This window comes from Hydra viridissima, unplaced genomic scaffold (assembly GCF_058129835.1).
Source record: "Hydra viridissima isolate aposymbiotic clone 2 unplaced genomic scaffold, HvirCarnegie_v1 scaffold_1, whole genome shotgun sequence".
NCBI classification, from domain to species: domain Eukaryota; kingdom Metazoa; phylum Cnidaria; class Hydrozoa; order Anthoathecata; family Hydridae; genus Hydra; species Hydra viridissima.
This window is the reverse complement of record NW_028324300.1, coordinates 6,271,650-6,288,924: the sequence shown is the minus strand read 5'-3', so window position 1 is coordinate 6,288,924 and position 17,275 is coordinate 6,271,650. Positions and strand designations below refer to the sequence as shown.

General features: G+C 31.8%; 1 protein-coding gene and 2 pseudogenes across 3 annotated transcripts; 2 read left to right on the top strand and 1 right to left on the bottom strand.

Annotated features, from left to right (window-relative positions):
• The first annotated feature begins 2,426 nt into the window (after positions 1-2,426).
• On the top strand, positions 2,427-4,451 carry LOC149893071 (E3 SUMO-protein ligase ZBED1-like). Its single transcript, XM_090090258.1, has one exon. It carries the CDS (start codon positions 2,427-2,429, stop codon positions 4,449-4,451), a length of 2,025 nt encoding a protein of 674 aa, XP_089946384.1.
• A 3,119-nt stretch (positions 4,452-7,570) lies between these two features.
• Positions 7,571-11,234, top strand: LOC145186479 (uncharacterized; annotated as a pseudogene). The gene has a single exon (XR_016444759.1). The product of XR_016444759.1 is annotated as an uncharacterized LOC145186479 (transcript).
• A 1,607-nt stretch (positions 11,235-12,841) lies between these two features.
• On the bottom strand, positions 12,842-15,064 carry LOC149893070 (uncharacterized; annotated as a pseudogene). Its single transcript, XR_016453286.1, has 2 exons — positions 14,858-15,064; positions 12,842-14,651 (listed from the first exon to the last, which is right to left on the bottom strand). The product of XR_016453286.1 is annotated as an uncharacterized LOC149893070 (transcript).
• Between the last annotated feature and the right edge of the window lie 2,211 nt (positions 15,065-17,275).

Sequence of the window (17,275 nt, the reverse complement as noted above, 5' to 3'; positions counted from 1 at the left end):
TCTCCAATAATTAAAGTAAGACTGAAATTGATAGTATTTTAAAGCAAATGTAATTTTTTATAATAAATATTTTTTAAAATTAACTTAAAAGATTTGGATAATCTTTAATCTGCTGTCCTAAACTGCTCTTTTTGATCTTCTTTCTTTGCTGCTCTTTTTGATGTTTCTTGTCCTTGTCTATCAGTTTCTTGACTTGAAATTAATGTTTTTTAGCACATAGTAACACTTATTATCACAAAATAGTAGGGAGCGAATACCCGACCCGAATACCCGCGGGTACCCGTAGACGGGTAATTTTAATAACTTCAGTTACCCGATATCCAAGCCTTCGGGTCGGGTAATACCCGAATTAAGCTACCCGAATATTACCCGTAGAAGTACCCGATCATCGGGTAATTTTATTACCCGATATCTTTACCCGAAAGTCGGGTAATAAAATTACCCGTAGAAGTACCCGAAAATCGGGTAATAAAAATACCCGATAATCTGGTACATCGGGTAATAAAACTACCCGATAATTCGGGTAATAAAATTACCCGATAATTCGGGTAATAAAATTACCCGAAATTAAGTAAAAAAATTACCCGATCCTCGAACCGAAGTTTTCGCGCGATCGGGTATTTTCGTTCATTTTTTTTGTTTTTTTGTTTTTTACTGTGTTTTTTTAAATTTAACTTTATTTCAATTCTTTTAATATCATATTTATTTCTATTTGTTAGTTCCACCCTGTCCGTGTAAGTATTAATTTTTAACTAATTAAAAGTTAATACTTACGTGAAGTGGGTGGAACTAATACTCCATGTAAGTATTAATTCTACCTACTCCATGTAAGTAATAATTTTTAATTAGCTAAAAATTGATACTTATATGGAATAGGTGGAATTAATACTCAATTCTTCACAGTTTTTTTTAAACATTGTGCTATCACCTTTTAAATATAAAAGTAAGTAAAAATTTCTTTTTTTAAATTTATTTACTTTATTATTTGTCCCCATAATTATGAAAGTGGTCTAAGTCAAAATTAAAAATAAAAAGAATTTATCACTTATTTCACACGACATGATTTTAAACTAAATATATTCAATGTAATTTTTACGATATCGTCAAAAATGAACCTTTAAAAAGTAGTTGTAATTACAACGTTATACGGAATTTTTTAATTTATTCAAATGCGAATCATTAAATATCTCGAAACAAGAAATATATGACTTAGACCACATTCATAATTATGGGCACATTTAATACGCTACCCGCTTTTGTTACGCGGTCATCGTAACTACCCGTAATTCGGAACTACGCAGTAGTCGTACTTTTTCATCTCGTACTTTTTTTCAAAACAAAATATGTAAAATAGTTTTATATTTTTCTAAAATTTTTTTTATGACTACTTTAAGGTCTTCTTTTTATTAACTTAATTATGACTATTTTAAATCCTTCCTATAAAATTATATATATATATATATTTACATATTTATATATATGAATAATATTATTTGATTATTATTATTATTTGAGTATTATTTGATGTTTTTTATTAACATAACATACACTCTTATACAAGATGTCAACATTCAAGTCATATATATACTTATATATATACAAATATATATATATATATATGTATGTATGTATGTATGTATGTATGTATGTATGTATGTATGTATGTATGTATGTATGTATGTATGTATGTATGTATGTATGTATGTATGTATGTATGATAACGAGTTATTTAATGGTTATTTAATGTTAGACAATATAAAAGAAAAAGGTATGCCATGCAAAACAATAACATTTATAAGTTTTATTTCTTTTAAGATATAAATTAATGAGTTATTAAATTTCGTTTACTTTTACTTACAGTATTTTATTTACAGTAGTTATTAAGTATAACTAATTACCTTTTCTTACCTTCTGTTATTTTTAAAAGAAAAGCTTTTTTAATATTTTTTTTTTGCTTGTCATATATATTTGTGTGTGTGTATTTTTTTATATATATATTATATATATATATATATATATATATATATATATATATATATATATATATATATATATATATATATATATATATATATATATATATATATATATATATATATATATAAATGTTTTTATATATTTATTTATGCCTATTTTGACGGTTTTTATTTATTTATGACAATTTTATAAAATAAAGAGAAGCCTCAAAATGTTTTAAGGCCTTCTCTTTACTATCTTCTTATTTCATTCATACTTTTTTTTTTTTTTGCTAAGGCCTTCTCTTTTTTTACTAGTCGGGTAGTTAAATCGGGTAGTATGTTTTAATACGCGATCATCGGAACTACCCGAAATACGGAACTACCCGCTAGTCGGGTAATTTTTTAAAAAGTTCGGGTAACAATGTATTTATTTATTTTTTTTTTATAAATTTTTTTCTTTTTTTTTAGATGACTAAACCATCAAAAATATGGGAATTTTTCACTAAGGACAATGACGACAAAGCCACCTGTAAAGAGTGTCGTAAAGAATTTACAGCAACGCAAGGATGTACAAGTGTTTTGCGCAAACACCTCAAAGGAAAACATGCAGATCTGTTCACAGAATTGGAAAAAAAAGATGCAGATAGAATGAGGGCAAATGACTCTTTTGAGGTTAATTCTGATGATTCTGAATTGCAATCACTAGTTAGACCATCTGAACCACAGCAACCACCTACCAAAAAGCCAAGAGAAGAACCGGAGAAGAGGAAAGCCCAGAATAAAAAGGTCTGGGATGAGGATAATATTCATCAAGTGAGGCTGATCACAGATATCACTAGGTGGGTGGTAGAAGAGATGAAACCATTTTCAGTAGTGGAAACTAAACCATTCATTCGCATGCTTAAAAGTGCTACCTTAGGCCAATACAATGAAATTTCAGCACATACACTGAGTTGCAGAGTAATTCCAAAAATCTATAAATTTATGAAAAAAACAATTATTGACTTATTAAATGCAGAAAAAGATGGACTTGAAGGAATTGCCTTAACATCAGATATCTGGAGTGCCAGAACAAATCATTCTTACATAAGCTTGACAGGACACTACCTAGACAAAAATTTCCGCCTGAGAAGATTCCTTTTCGCAATGAAGTATTTTCCAGAGGACCATACGGCGAATAACATCAGTGCCAAGATAACAGATATGGTTCACGAAATAGAGTTGAATCCCAAAACAGTGAGGTGGATCACCATTGTTACAGACGGCGCTGCAAACATTCAAAAGGGATCAAAAACAAATAGTGACATTAATACCAACATGTGGTGCGTCGACCACAAGATCCACTTGATTGTCACGGGTTCACTAGCTGCAAAAGACAAGGAAAAGAAAATGTACATATGTCCACAATGGAATCAACTTCACAAAAAGATGACGGGTTTGGTAAATTATTTTCACAACTCAGGAAAGAGGACAATCGATCTTGTCAACAAAGCTGAGGCACTTAAAATGACAACAACTAAGTTGGTACAGAACTGTCCAACGCGCTGGAATTCAGACTTAGCCCAGCTGGAATCAATAATTGCGCTTCTACCAGCCATGGAGCAAATAGTTGGGCCTGATGGTGACACATCTGGCTCAGAATTGAAAAAATTGATGCCAGACGAATCTGAGATTAGCAATGTCAAAACCATTATTAGAATTTTGAAGTTATTTGAAGTATTTTCAAACTCTGTTTCTGCCGACAAAACAGTCACCATCCACAAGGTTGTACCCATGCTTGTTACAATAAAGTTAGGACTTGAGACAACTCATAAATTGATGAAGGATCCCTTAATCCAAGAAATTACAAACTACTTTTTGCTGGAGATCGATAGAAGATTCCCACATTGTGGAAGTGTACAAATGGAGTACACTGTGGCCCATTTCTTGGATCCCCAAGCAAAAGGAGCAATGACAGAAGGGTTAGACCGTTTTGACCTTGCGAGGAACACCCTTGTGAACACACTGAAGGACCTTGTTGACAGAGACCCCACACTGCAACCCACACCACCTGAAACCTCATCCCAAAACATAGAGGCCGCGGACTTTTTGGATGCCGACAGTTTGATGGCTAGTTTGTTGGACAATCACCACACACGAAGGTATGGAGCAACATACACGCACAAAGGAGGGAAATCAACTGCAAAAGAAAACGTAATAAAGGAGGTAGACAGATACCTTGGTGATGCACCAGCCGAGAAAACAGTGGACATTTTGGACTTTTGGAGGGTCAATTCAGGCAAATACCCTATGCTTGGAAGGCTTGCAAGACAGATTCTGGCTATCCCAGCCTCATCTGCTTCTTCTGAAAGAGTGTTTTCAAGTGCAGGGAACATTTGCACTGTAAGGAGAACAAATTTAAATGTTAGTAAAATGGAGCAGCTAGTGTTCATGAAAGAGAACAGTAAATTACTGGATGAAATTTCAGATTTAAAATGGCCAGGCTACTTTTAATTTTTTGCTAATCCTGAAACTTGAACTCTTTCAGTACAAATATACTTATATTTTAATTTTTTTTGTTATTTGTAATTCAATGTGTTAAGTGAATTGAGTTGAACTGCTTTGGGTATTTTTACTTCTTCGGGTATTTCTACGGGTATTTCTACGGGTATTTCTACGGGTATTCTACGGGTATCAAGTATCGGGTATTCTACGGGTATTCTCTACGGGTATTCTACGGGTATCAAGTATCGGGTATTAAAAACAATCGGGTATTACCCGATTTAAAAAGAAACGGGTATTTTATAACTTTCGGGTAATTACCCGAATTTAAATATTCGGGTAATACCCGAAACAACTACCCGGATCCGAGTTCGGGTCTCGGGTCCCTACAAAATAGTTCATGATTCCAATCTAACTTACAAGTCATATTTTTTTCCAAAAAGTTAGGATTTTCTTGTTTTAAAAAGAAAAGATATTAAAGAACATCTTTATTTATTGGTGACTAACTTTGTTCCATTTTTGATATTGGTTCTCCTATAAAGCAATGTTTGTTTGGTCTAGTTTTTTCTATTTCCCCTTAAATACTAACTAGTAAGCATCTGCGTCTTGACATAAATTTATTTCAATACCAAGACTACGACAAGACTTATGCTGTCTTGAAATGTTTCAAGACTTTTCAAGACTCTTTTACATTGGTCTTGAAATAAGTTTATGATTTTAAGATTAGCAAGACTTAACAAGACTTTTCAAGACCTATCTAATGGGTCTTGTAATAGGTTTATGATTTCAAGATTAACAAGACTTAACAAGACTTAACAAGACTTTTCAAGACCTTTCTAATAGATCTTATAATTGAAAAAAAATGTTTTTCATAATAATACTTTCCACGACCCAAAGTATAAAGTGGTTCATTTTATAATATTTATTTCATTTTTCAAAAGAGGAAAGACATAGAAAAAGTTTAAGTGAAAAAAAAAGTTTGCCAAAATCTAAATAATTATTTACACCTTGCTGTGACCAGAAAATGACAAAAGTTCAAATGCCTCATCTTCAAATCTTGGCAATTCATCAAACTTATCTTTAGAGACGAGTTTCCAACGTCTAATTTCAACATTGTCATAATTTCTCTGAATATAAAGAAGTTTATCTACTTTTTCTGGTTGAAGTTTGGTTCTCTTGCAAGAAACAATGCTTCCACAAGAAGAAAAAGCTCGTTCTGATGAGGCTGATGATGCAGGAATGCAAAGCCAGCGTCGAGCAAGGCCTGCCAGAAGTGGAAACTTCTTCTCATTTGCTTTCCACCAATTTAAAATGTTTCCTGCTCCATCATCTTTGGTTGGCCTTTGCATTGATTTATACTCCTCCCACTCTGTCTCAATCGGAGATTTCGACAATGCTGGTTGACGCTGAGCTTCACAAAGGTCTTGTGAGAGTGCCAATGCCATTAGGGGATCCTCCTCCTCTTCATCAGAAATCATACTGACACAACCTAAAAGTAAAAATTTCTTAACTTTAAATAAACAATAAGATCAATCATCTTATTTTGCTTTATAGTAATATCTTTTGAAATATCTTAAAATGGCTGCAAGGTGTCTCTAAAAAAGAAATTATAAGGAATCCAAATAAAAAATGTTTACAATGCAGAGGGCAAGATGAAAATATATGTAAATTAAAAAGTGCTGTTTACCTTGATTCGTTTTTGTCAGCCACATTTGGTGATTTTCGTGATTGGTGATCAACAAAGAATACATTTCCGGAAAATTTTGACTGATGCATTCCACACCCACACCACGATAGAAAGGGTTCAGCATGTTGCCAAATGCATAGGCCGCCACCATTCCACCACATTTTGGAAACCTTTTTTCAATTTCAGTGTTTAGGGCTCTGAAGAAGGACTCAGCCACCGCTGATGGATTTTGGGCCAATTCTTTCTTAATAGTGGATTGAAGTTCAAACAACAGAGACATTACCCGGTTGATAGTTGGATGATTTTCAGCAGAAAATGCTTTTGAGATTTCTGCTACACGAACCATTACATCCAAACACTCTTCAAACAGATCAAAATCTTCTTCAGTTGGAATAACATCTGATAGGTTTCCATCCTCACGACCTGGATTGTCCCGAATGTTTGAGAGCGCCCTGCGCATTTTCAACACACTTTTGAGCATCATGGTCACCGAATTCCACCTTGTAGCAACAGGCGATATGATTTGAGCATAGTTTTCACTCTCCTCTAAAGAAAAAACAATTCATTTTGGGGTATAACAAAACATTACCAAGTATTAATATAAATACATTACACATTTTTTTATGCATTAAATAATTGACTTAATGCAAACTGCAATTGTTGGAGACAATCAATCTTTTATTACCTATTCAATAGAGTCTTCCTCACAAGCTACTGGCTTATTTATTCTCAAAAAGTATGCAGGCAATTTGATTCAAAGGATTATTTTTACCTGAAGTAACATCCAATTCATCTTTTTCAATTTCAAATTCCAACTGAATCCTTTCCTTTGCCAGAGTTGACTTGTGGGATTTGGAGGCCAAGGCAGTACAGCACTTTACCGCCTCACTCATCTTAAGACAGTCTGCAACAGCACCAGAAATTGCAAGTTGCAACAAGTGATCAGAGCAGGGGAGGGAAATGTCGATGATCTGGCTTCGCTTCATGGCATTCTTCATATTGGCTGCTGAATCGTGAACTGCAACAATGGGAAGATCTTCAGCACATGGGACATCCTTCATCAGCAGCTCAATTTTCTTTGATATAGCCTCTCCAGTGTGACGACCTAAACAAATTTTTATCAATTTTATTTGAATAAATGAAAAGTAGACTACCTTTTTTGGTTAAAACCTTTAAGTCAGGTAAAATTAAAAGTTTGCTAGACTCAATAACCACATTAATTTTGGGCAAAAAAAAGTCTTAATGCATGTATGAAATAAAAGCTGATTGAAACTAAAATCAATTTGAATTTTAAATGATGGAATCAATGGAGTTGAAAATGCATGCCATGTAAATGGAATGAAAATATAAACTAGCCAATTCAAATATAATAAGATAAAAATTTGTCAAAGGCTTAAACTGCATCAGTCTTTGTAGGATAAGGAAAAAGCAGTATTGTACATGGCCTACTATATAACACGGCCGGATTTGTTGCCTTGAACGCAAAAAATTAGTGGGCCGAAAAAACACGAGTTTGAAGTTTACAATGAACCGATTTAACAATCTTAAATTAAACTTTTTTTAATTCAAGTAATACTTTATTTTGCAATGCCAAAAAAGTGTTGTGTTGTTGGTTGTAGAAGTAATTATAAGCGAAAGATTGAAGAGTGTTCCAGTAACAGCAACCACGTAACATACAAAACTGTGTTTAGTTTTCCTGATAGCAATCAGTTAGATCTTCGAAATTGTTGGATTAAGTTTGTCAACCGAGCTGATTGGAGCCCCACAGAAAACTCAGTTATATGTATCGATCATTTCGAAGATAAATATTTGAAAAGAGGTAAACGTATAACATTGAATTATTGCGAAAATCCTATACCAACAATTATTACCAACCAAAACATCCTATCAAAGCCATCTTTAATTCAATCAACCTCAGCTTTACGTAAGCCCCCTGCAGTTCGTATATATTCTCATCCTTTTCTCGATGAAACATACGATTTTAGAAAACATGATACAATTAAAAGCATTATAGATCTTAATGAAAGTTTTTGTCCAGCAGGATTTTCATTTAAACTAGTTGATAACCGTGTGTTATTTCTTCGAATTTATTTCGACAACGGGGATGTTACTCCTAACATTGACAGTATTACTATTGATAAAGACTTACATGTAAAGCTACATATGAAAGGTATCCCAGTTCCATTGCCTAAATGGTTTAGAGAAGGCAGTGTTTGTAAATTGACCAGTGCCAGTATGCTTGTTAATTTTGTTTCTTATATGCATGAAGTTGCAAAGAACGTATCAAAAAGTGTATTATCAGATTTATATAAATTATCTCTTTATAAACCACAAGGACGTCCAATCTACACAAATGAAATCATTAGATTTTCTCTAATGCACAGATATACATCAAAACAGGCTTATACTTTGCTATTAGAAGAGTTTCCACTTCCTTCGTTGTCTTATTTAAAATCACTTTCAAAGGGTGGCATTGATCCATTATCAGGATTATTATTACTTTTGGAAAATGGTAGTATTAGTGCTGACTGTGTTGTTTTAATTGATGAGATGTATTTACAAAAAGGTGTCCAATATCATGGAGGAAGTTTAATTGGTGCTGATGATGATGGTAATTTCTATTCTGGTATAGTTGTGTTCATGGTGGTTAGCTTGAAAGAATCTATCCCCTTTGTAATTAAGGCCTGTCCAGAATTTCAAATTTCTGGTTCTATGATTAGTTCACATATAGAAGAAACGTTAGATACTTTATATAAAGCATCTTTTAATGTACGAGCTATAATAACTGACAATCATGCAACAAATGTTTCAGCATTTAAAATTCTACGTTTAAAGTTTGGTGAACAAGATAATGAAATATATTTTACTTTTATGGGACACCGGGTTTACAATTTATATGACAGTGTTCATTTACTGAAAAACATTAGAAATAATTTATTAAATTCAAACGGTTTGTATTTCCACCTTTTGATTTTATTGAGTTTGATGATATTATTCATGTTGAAGCTGGAGAAATTTCTTGGAGTTTATTGCATAATGTTTATGAGAAAGATGAATTGTTACCTGCTAACTTAAAAAAAGCTTTCAAATTGTCTGCCCAAACTTTACATCCAGGAAACAACAAACAAAGTGTTCCTTTAGCTTTAAATATTTTTGATGAAACCACCTCTGCTGCAATCATCAACTATTTTCCAAACCAAGCTGCAGCTGCTGGATTTCTAAGGCTTATTAATATTTGGTGGACTATTTCTAATTCAAAGGTAATGTTTAATACAAACAATAGGATTGGTAATGCAGCTATTCCAGGTGACAAAAAGTCACAATTTTTTCGAGTTTTTGCAACATGGATTAATGAATGGAAAAACTTGCAGTTTCAAAGATGTAATAAGTATACTTTATCTGCTCAAACAACTAATGCATTAATTACAACACTGAAGGGTACTGCAAGTCTGATTGAAGATTTATTTTCAGAAGGATATAAATATGTTTTAACTAGCAGGTTTCAAACTGATCCATTAGAAAGACATTTCAGTAAATATCGACAAATGAGCGGTGGAAGATTTTTAGTCAGTTTACGTGAAGTTCAAAGCTCTGAAAAGATATTATGCATGAAATCCTTAATTAAAGCCAATATCAATTGTTGGACGAGCAATCTTAAACTTGATACAAAAATTGACAAAAATGAACTTTTAATAAAATTGGAAAAATATAGCAATGAAATTCAAGAGAATGAGCTTTGTCATGACTCTTACAAAGTTGCAATCAATATATCTGGTTACATCACGAAAAAGATTGGGGATAAATATAACAGTTCTAACTGTCTGAAATCATTAAGTTTCAATAAAGTCTCAACAGAATATCTGGAAATTCTTTCACGTGGTGGTTTAACAAAACCTTCCAAAGAATTAGCTAACTATGTTTGTAATGGGTTTATAATTCTGGACACTGTAAAGAAAATGTTATTAAAGTATTCCCATGATATAAAAAATGCATCCTTGCTAGCGCTAGAAAAATATCAACCAAGCGATAGTGATTTTATGTGTATAGAACATGAGGAATGAGGAAGGCATTTGGTAAACACAATTATTACCAACATATATTTTAACAATGAGCAACAAATTAAAAATGGAAACATTAGAAAAAATGAAGTTGCTGCCTTTAAAGTTCGACAAACCAAAAAAGACAAATGAATAAACCCATAACAACATAGTATATGTATATTGTTTTTTTGAGAAACAAAAGAAACTTGACTTGATTAATCTTTTTGTAATATATGTAAATGCTTTCAGTAAATGTGTACATTTAAAAATTATGCTAGTTTTACTAACATTTTTGTTAATTTTAGTTGTTTGAACCAATAATTTTAAGACTAAGATTTTGTAGATTAAAATTGATGGCTAAAATAGATAGTTCATTCGGCTTAATGCAATCATGATTTATTATTAGCTAACTGTTTTAGTGTTTGAAGGTTAAGAATTTTGGTAATAGTAATAATTATAGCTAAGAGCAAATTATTTAAATATTATTAATGTCTTTATAGAATTACCTTCAGGTTTTGATTCAAAAGCTAAAAACCTAAAATCGGCCCACTAATTTTTTGCGTTCAAGGCAACAAATCCGGCCGTGTTATATAGTAGGCCATGGTATTGTAATAGATATTTTATTGTATTTTGTATAATGAAAACCATAGAGAAATACAGGAAATATATACCTTTGATTTGAGATGCATTGAGAACGAAGTTTTGAAGTTTCCATGATGTGTTGATGAAGTGGATGGTCAATGACTGGTAATTATCATTTGCCCTTGAAGTCCAGAGATCAGTTGACACTGCCATGCCACCAGAGCCAGGTAGTTCTTCTAAGAGAACCTTGTCAACAGCAAACTTCACATTTTCATACAACAAAGGTAGTTTGAACCAGCTGAATGTTGTTGCTGACTTTAGTGTGAGCTTGGGGTCTGCAAAGTGAAAGAGGTCCTTGGTTGCTTGTGTGTTCACAACGTTGAAGGGAAGATTGTTCCTTGCGATGAATTTCATGATTTCCAGATCCCATCTGAGTTGTTTGGTGTCATAAGTCATATACTTTGTGTAAGAACTGAAAAAAGAAAATTTGGAAAAGGTCAATTTTAAATTTTTACTTACAAAGTTTACATTGAATTTTTTATAATTTTGGTAAAAAAATAAAGCTTGTTTTAAAAATGTAATGCAATATTTTGAGGGGAAAAGTCAAAGATATGTTAAGAGTATAGTTATTAAATTACTTAAATAAGAATAGAAATATAACCTAACTGTTTGTTGACCTTCTCGGTTGTTGAAAGTGCTTGGCTTGTCAAGGCACTGCTTTTTGTGTCCTTGAACTTTTGTTACATTCTGCGGTGGCTCCTCCTCCTCCTCCTCCTCCTCATCCATTTCTTCAGCAGGCCTTTTCTGTTGGTCTTTGGACTTTTGTACTTCTTTGAAAATTTGGGGATGAATATTTTTTAAGTGTTTCAGCAAACCGGATGTATTGGAATTTTTTATTGCAAAAGTTTTGAAACACTTCTGGGTAATTCCATGTAAAAGTGGGACAAAAAATTGAAATTTTTCAGTCACCCTCTCAGATTTTTTTCAAATTTTAACCAGTGGTACCTATTAATGAAACATGAAAAAATGCAAAATTTGAACTCCCAAATCCAAACGGTTCAAAAGTTATGACATTTTGAAATTCAGCCTAAAACGTTCATTTTTTTACGAAGTCTGCCATTATGGATTTTGTAGTTGTACTTTTAATTGAATAATTTAAGATCTAGTGGAAGAATGTGGCTAAAAATTGGTGCCTGACCATTTTTGAGGGTGCTGAATTCAAAAATGTAGATAAAATAGAGAAGCTTAAATTTTTTGATAGTTTTTTTTTTATTTTAAAATGACCAGTCAAATTTTTTGTTTTGTTACCATGGGTTGCGCTTTCATTAATTCCCGCAGTTGCCCAAGTCTCATGGATTCGATTTTTTTTTCAAATGAATTAGGTGATCCTAGGCTATCTTTATAAAAAAGATGGTTTTGGTTTCTTAAAGTATAATAAAGATATGTCATTTTGAAATTTAGACAAAAAATTTCTTTATTTGGCCGCTATTCTCTATTATAGATTTTATAGCGATACTTTTTGTGTGAATAATTTAAGTTCTAGTACAGAAATATGACTGAAAATTGGTACCTGACCATTTTTAAAGACGTTGAATACAAAGATGAAGAGAAATTAACCCAATTCCTAATATTTTGGAACAATTTTTGAATTTTAAAATGTCAACAGTCCTTTTTTTTTCTTGTGACCTTAATTTGCATTTCACTTATTTCTGGAGTTGCCTTACTCTCATTGTAAAATAAGATGTTTTTGAAAAGTTTAGGTCTCTGACAGAAAATAAAAAATTCTATTGCTTGGCATAACTTGCATATTTATGATCAATATTTTCAAAAGTATACATGAAAATATAATTTACTATGCAGCAAATTGAAAAAATGATTTCTTTTTTTATTATTTTGATAACTAGGTATTATTTCAAAATATTGGTTGCATGCTAAAATTTCAGGTTACATGTTCAAATGTTGTGTTAAAAAATAAGAAACTAAAATGCAAACTTTTTTGAAAAATATTAAAAACCTGCTTTATTGAAAAAAGCTCAAAAATAAAAATGAAAAGGAATAACCAAATATTACTAAAATTGAAGTTTATATCATTTAAGTAATGAAAGTAAAATATTAATCAACTTTCACTGAAAAGATAAAACTTGTTCAAATAGAGTTTCATCTTCTTTTGAGATATGGTACTGACGCCCAGAAGATGTTGAAGGTGTTTTAACAAGAGAAATTACATTCATTCTTGGCACCCAGCAATTATCATCCCGCTTTGGCCAGTAGTACGACCGACTTGGATAATGTGGATGCATAAACTTTACCATAAAATCATCATTCTCTTTATCAACTTCAGAAACCATACCAAGCCAGTAAAAATCGTCGTATTTGCAAAATAGGTATTGTGACATCATAATAATGTCAATTTTAATAATTTCATATTTTTGTTTTTTGAGGAAGTCAATGTAAGAGCAAAATCATCATCATCGGATACCCTTTTCATTTTTATTATTGAATGAGAAGATGGTATAAATTGATGGAAACTTCTTGTCCCAGGAATAGTGGTTGCTATTAAAAGTCTCTGAGTAAGTTTGTTTCTTACTAGCTCCATTTCTTCAGCAGTGAAGTACACAAACGTAATCCCACTGATTGACTTTTGACAGTATTCAAACATTGCTTGAGAAGACAGTATATGACCTGTGGTTGGACTCTGCAAGCTAGCTGTTGCAACAAGCCTTTTAACAGTGCCACCTATTCCATCGCATGGAGATTTGCCATGGCTTGTTGCAAAGAAATTCCAGATGCAACGAACAGAAAAATCTTGAGCGTGGTGACATAAATTGTAAAAATGTTTGCAGTTCTTATACTGCCCTGCACAGCCATCAGAAAAATAATGAATTTTTGTAATTGTGGGACAAATATGAGTTTTTATATGATTAATGGTTTTATGCATAACTTCATTGATAAATCCAACATCATGGTTCAAATCATCTGAAATTACACAAAAAGAAGATATTTCCAAGTTCATTGTACACACACAAACAGAATGTGTACCTTTTGGACCAGCAAGGATGCACCATTTAGGCCGAAGACTGCAAAATTTAGAAAAACCAATTTTATGGCCTGGGCACTTTGTCTTATATGCCACATAGAGCTCCTTTAAGTTACACAAAATCAATTTTTTTGACATGTATTTTTTTTCCCCAACACTTACACAGTCTTTTTTACCTGGCATTTGCCTTGAATACTCATCGTCACAATAAAAAAGCTTTACAAGTTCTATAACATCTTTACTGATTCGATGCCGTTCAACCACATCAGGGTATGCTATGATGCCTTTTTGGTCGCGTAAAAACATTGCATTTTGAATTTTGTGTTTTGAAACTGAAAACTCTTTTGCTGCTTTTCTGATAGACCAAGATTTTGGGGTTAATGTCAAAATTTGAAGTTGCTGCCTTCTGTTAGAAACCTTAAGTTTTTCTTTCATGCATTCTACAAGGAAGTCTAGATCGCCAGCTTTGGTTTGATTTTCCTTTAGAACTTCATTTTTTGGTGCAACAAGATCGGATTCGGTTACATCCAGAGCAGTTGCAAGCTTCTTAATAACTGCTTCTTCAACTTGCTTTATCTTTCTCTTTCCAATTGAAGGCTTGTTAGAGGTTTTGGGAAAATGAACTTTTAGAGGAGACACTTCAAGTTCGCATAAAGTACTGTTGAGTAATGATCTTGTTGATTCCATTATAATTTCTTTTTCCATATTATCTTCAGTTAATTTTATCTCCAACTTGTTCTCTTCTGATTCTTCACTTGATGCTAATTTATGTCTGCATTGTGGACAAAGTTTTTCACCTGGAACTACGAATTTGCCTTTACTGCATAGGTACTTTGCTGTATCCAAGTTGATTTCACGAAGACTACCTAAAAAAAGAGAAGAGCTCTTTTAATATGTATAAAAATTTTAATAAAACCTTAAAAAGTTTAAAGTTGCAAGGAATTTAATAGTGCACTTTCAGAAGTCAGCTAAAAGGTTAAATATAACTAAAATAGAATTTGGCTGCCAATAATTTCATTATTGTAACTCACAACATTTTCAGAAAACTGAAAGTTATGATTACTGTAAATACCTTTTATTACTTTGTTATGCGTATTAAATGGATTGCAGCACCGTGTTAATTTAGTTGTATAACGGTTCAAATAAACATGTTTAATATTTCTCTTTCATATTTAGGAATATCTTCAAAAGGTTCAATACCCAGCAACGATGTATATGTTGTGATATGACATTCACTTTCTAGGTTGATTCCAATGGAGCACTGTTGGCTGTTTGCCATGACTAAGAAACTGAATTACCAAACAAGATTTAACAATTATTTAATCTAAAATTAAAATAATTTTTTTTATTGAAATTTGTTATTGTTAACTGTTGTTTCAAAACTATATTTAGACGACATAACTGACGTCCCAAAACTATATTTATACATCACAGAAGGCGTTGCAAAACTATATTTTTCTTTATAATTCACATCACAAAACTTTATTTATATCAAAACCAACCTTAATAAACTGTTTTTACACACCACAATTGAACCCACGAGAGTCAGGCAGTTTGTGAAAATATTACCCCGTTTTATGGTTAAGTAATATTATACCATTTTAAAATTCAAAAATTGTTCCAAAATATTAGGAATTGGGTTAATTTCTCTTCATCTTTGTATTCAACGTCTTTAAAAATGGTCAGGTACCAATTTTCAGTCATATTTCTGTACTAGAACTTAAATTATTCACACAAAAAGTATCGCTATAAAATCTATAATAGAGAATAGCGGCCAAATAAAGAAATTTTTTGTCTAAATTTCAAAATGACATATCTTTATTATACTTTAAGAAACCAAAACCATCTTTTTTATAAAGATAGCCTAGGATCACCTAATTCATTTGAAAAAAAAATCGAATCCATGAGACTTGGGCAACTGCGGGAATTAATGAAAGCGCAACCCATGGTAACAAAACAAAAAATTTGACTGGTCATTTTAAAATAAAAAAAAAACTATCAAAAAATTTAAGCTTCTCTATTTTATCTACATTTTTGAATTCAGCACCCTCAAAAATGGTCAGGCACCAATTTTTAGCTACATTCTTCCACTAGATCTTAAATTATTCAATTAAAAGTACAACTACAAAATCCATAATGGCAGACTTCGTAAAAAAATGAACGTTTTAGGCTGAATTTCAAAATGTCATAACTTTTGAACCGTTTGGATTTGGGAGTTCAAATTTTGCATTTTTTCATGTTTCATTAATAGGTACCACTGGTTAAAATTTGAAAAAAATCTGAGAGGGTGACTGAAAAATTTCAATTTTTTGTCCCATTTTTACATGGAATTACCCTTCTTGCACTTTGCAGTAGCAGCTCCATCAGCTCCTTTGATGTGCTCAAAGTGCTCCCACAATAGTCCACGGGGCCGAGGCATTTTCAAAATCACAAAATTCAAGTTTTTAAAACTAAAGATGATCCAAACAAAGGTTTTTCACCGTTTATTTACAGTTCACCGGAAATAGGCCTGAAGCCTTATTGACATATTATAGTACAAGTTTAAAATTTTGCACTCATCTATACCATCTAATAGTTTCATTAACACTTTGCAAGGTGGCTAAGATTGCTTATATAGGTAAAAAAGAATTCACCATGAAAGTCTTGTTAAAAATCATTAACAAGAAAAGTCTTGTTAAAAATTATAAACAAGAAAAGTCTTGTTAAAATTTATTTTTTTTGAAGTCTTGTTATTTCTTGATAAAGTAATTTTTTTAAAAAGTTAGTCTTGATTGATTCAAGACTTAACAAGACAAGACCATTATGGTCTTGTCTTGTTAAGTCTTGAAAAGTCTTCCTAAAAATTTTCATAACAATACTTTTTGATTCAAGACGCAGATGCTTACTAAGTATTACCGAGTTCTCGACACTTCATTGTACGTCGTTGAAAGAAATTATTAAATGTCGGATTTTCTACCCTACCTTCTGAATCAAAGTATGAAAAAACAATATAATTCAATATCGATGTCTTTTAGCTTGTAGATAACTAGAAAAGTTGTGCTAAACAACTTAAACCCTTATTTTTTGAAACATTCATCTTTAAGTTTAAGGACAATATGCGTCATCCACCATATTTTTGTCAATAATATTTTTTTTCAACTTAGCTCAACTTTTGCTAAGTATTATTCAGCTTAGACAACAAATTTTCAAAAACAGTTTTTTTAAAAAGGAGTTGTAGAAGGTAGGACGAACTACCATAAAAATTTGGACTGGCCTTAAATCACCTGAGTACTTAATAACTAATAAAATTTATTAAGTAGGCCTACTTAATAAAAAATAAAAAAAAAATTGTTGTTTTCAATGACGTATTACGAATAAAAAAAGTTCGTGATTTTAGTGACGTATACGTCTTATGCTTTATAGAAAAGGCCGAAAAAAATACAAACAGTGATAAATTCTTCGAGTTTACGAACTTTTTTTCGTAAAAAAAATTTATGTGAAAAATTGCGTT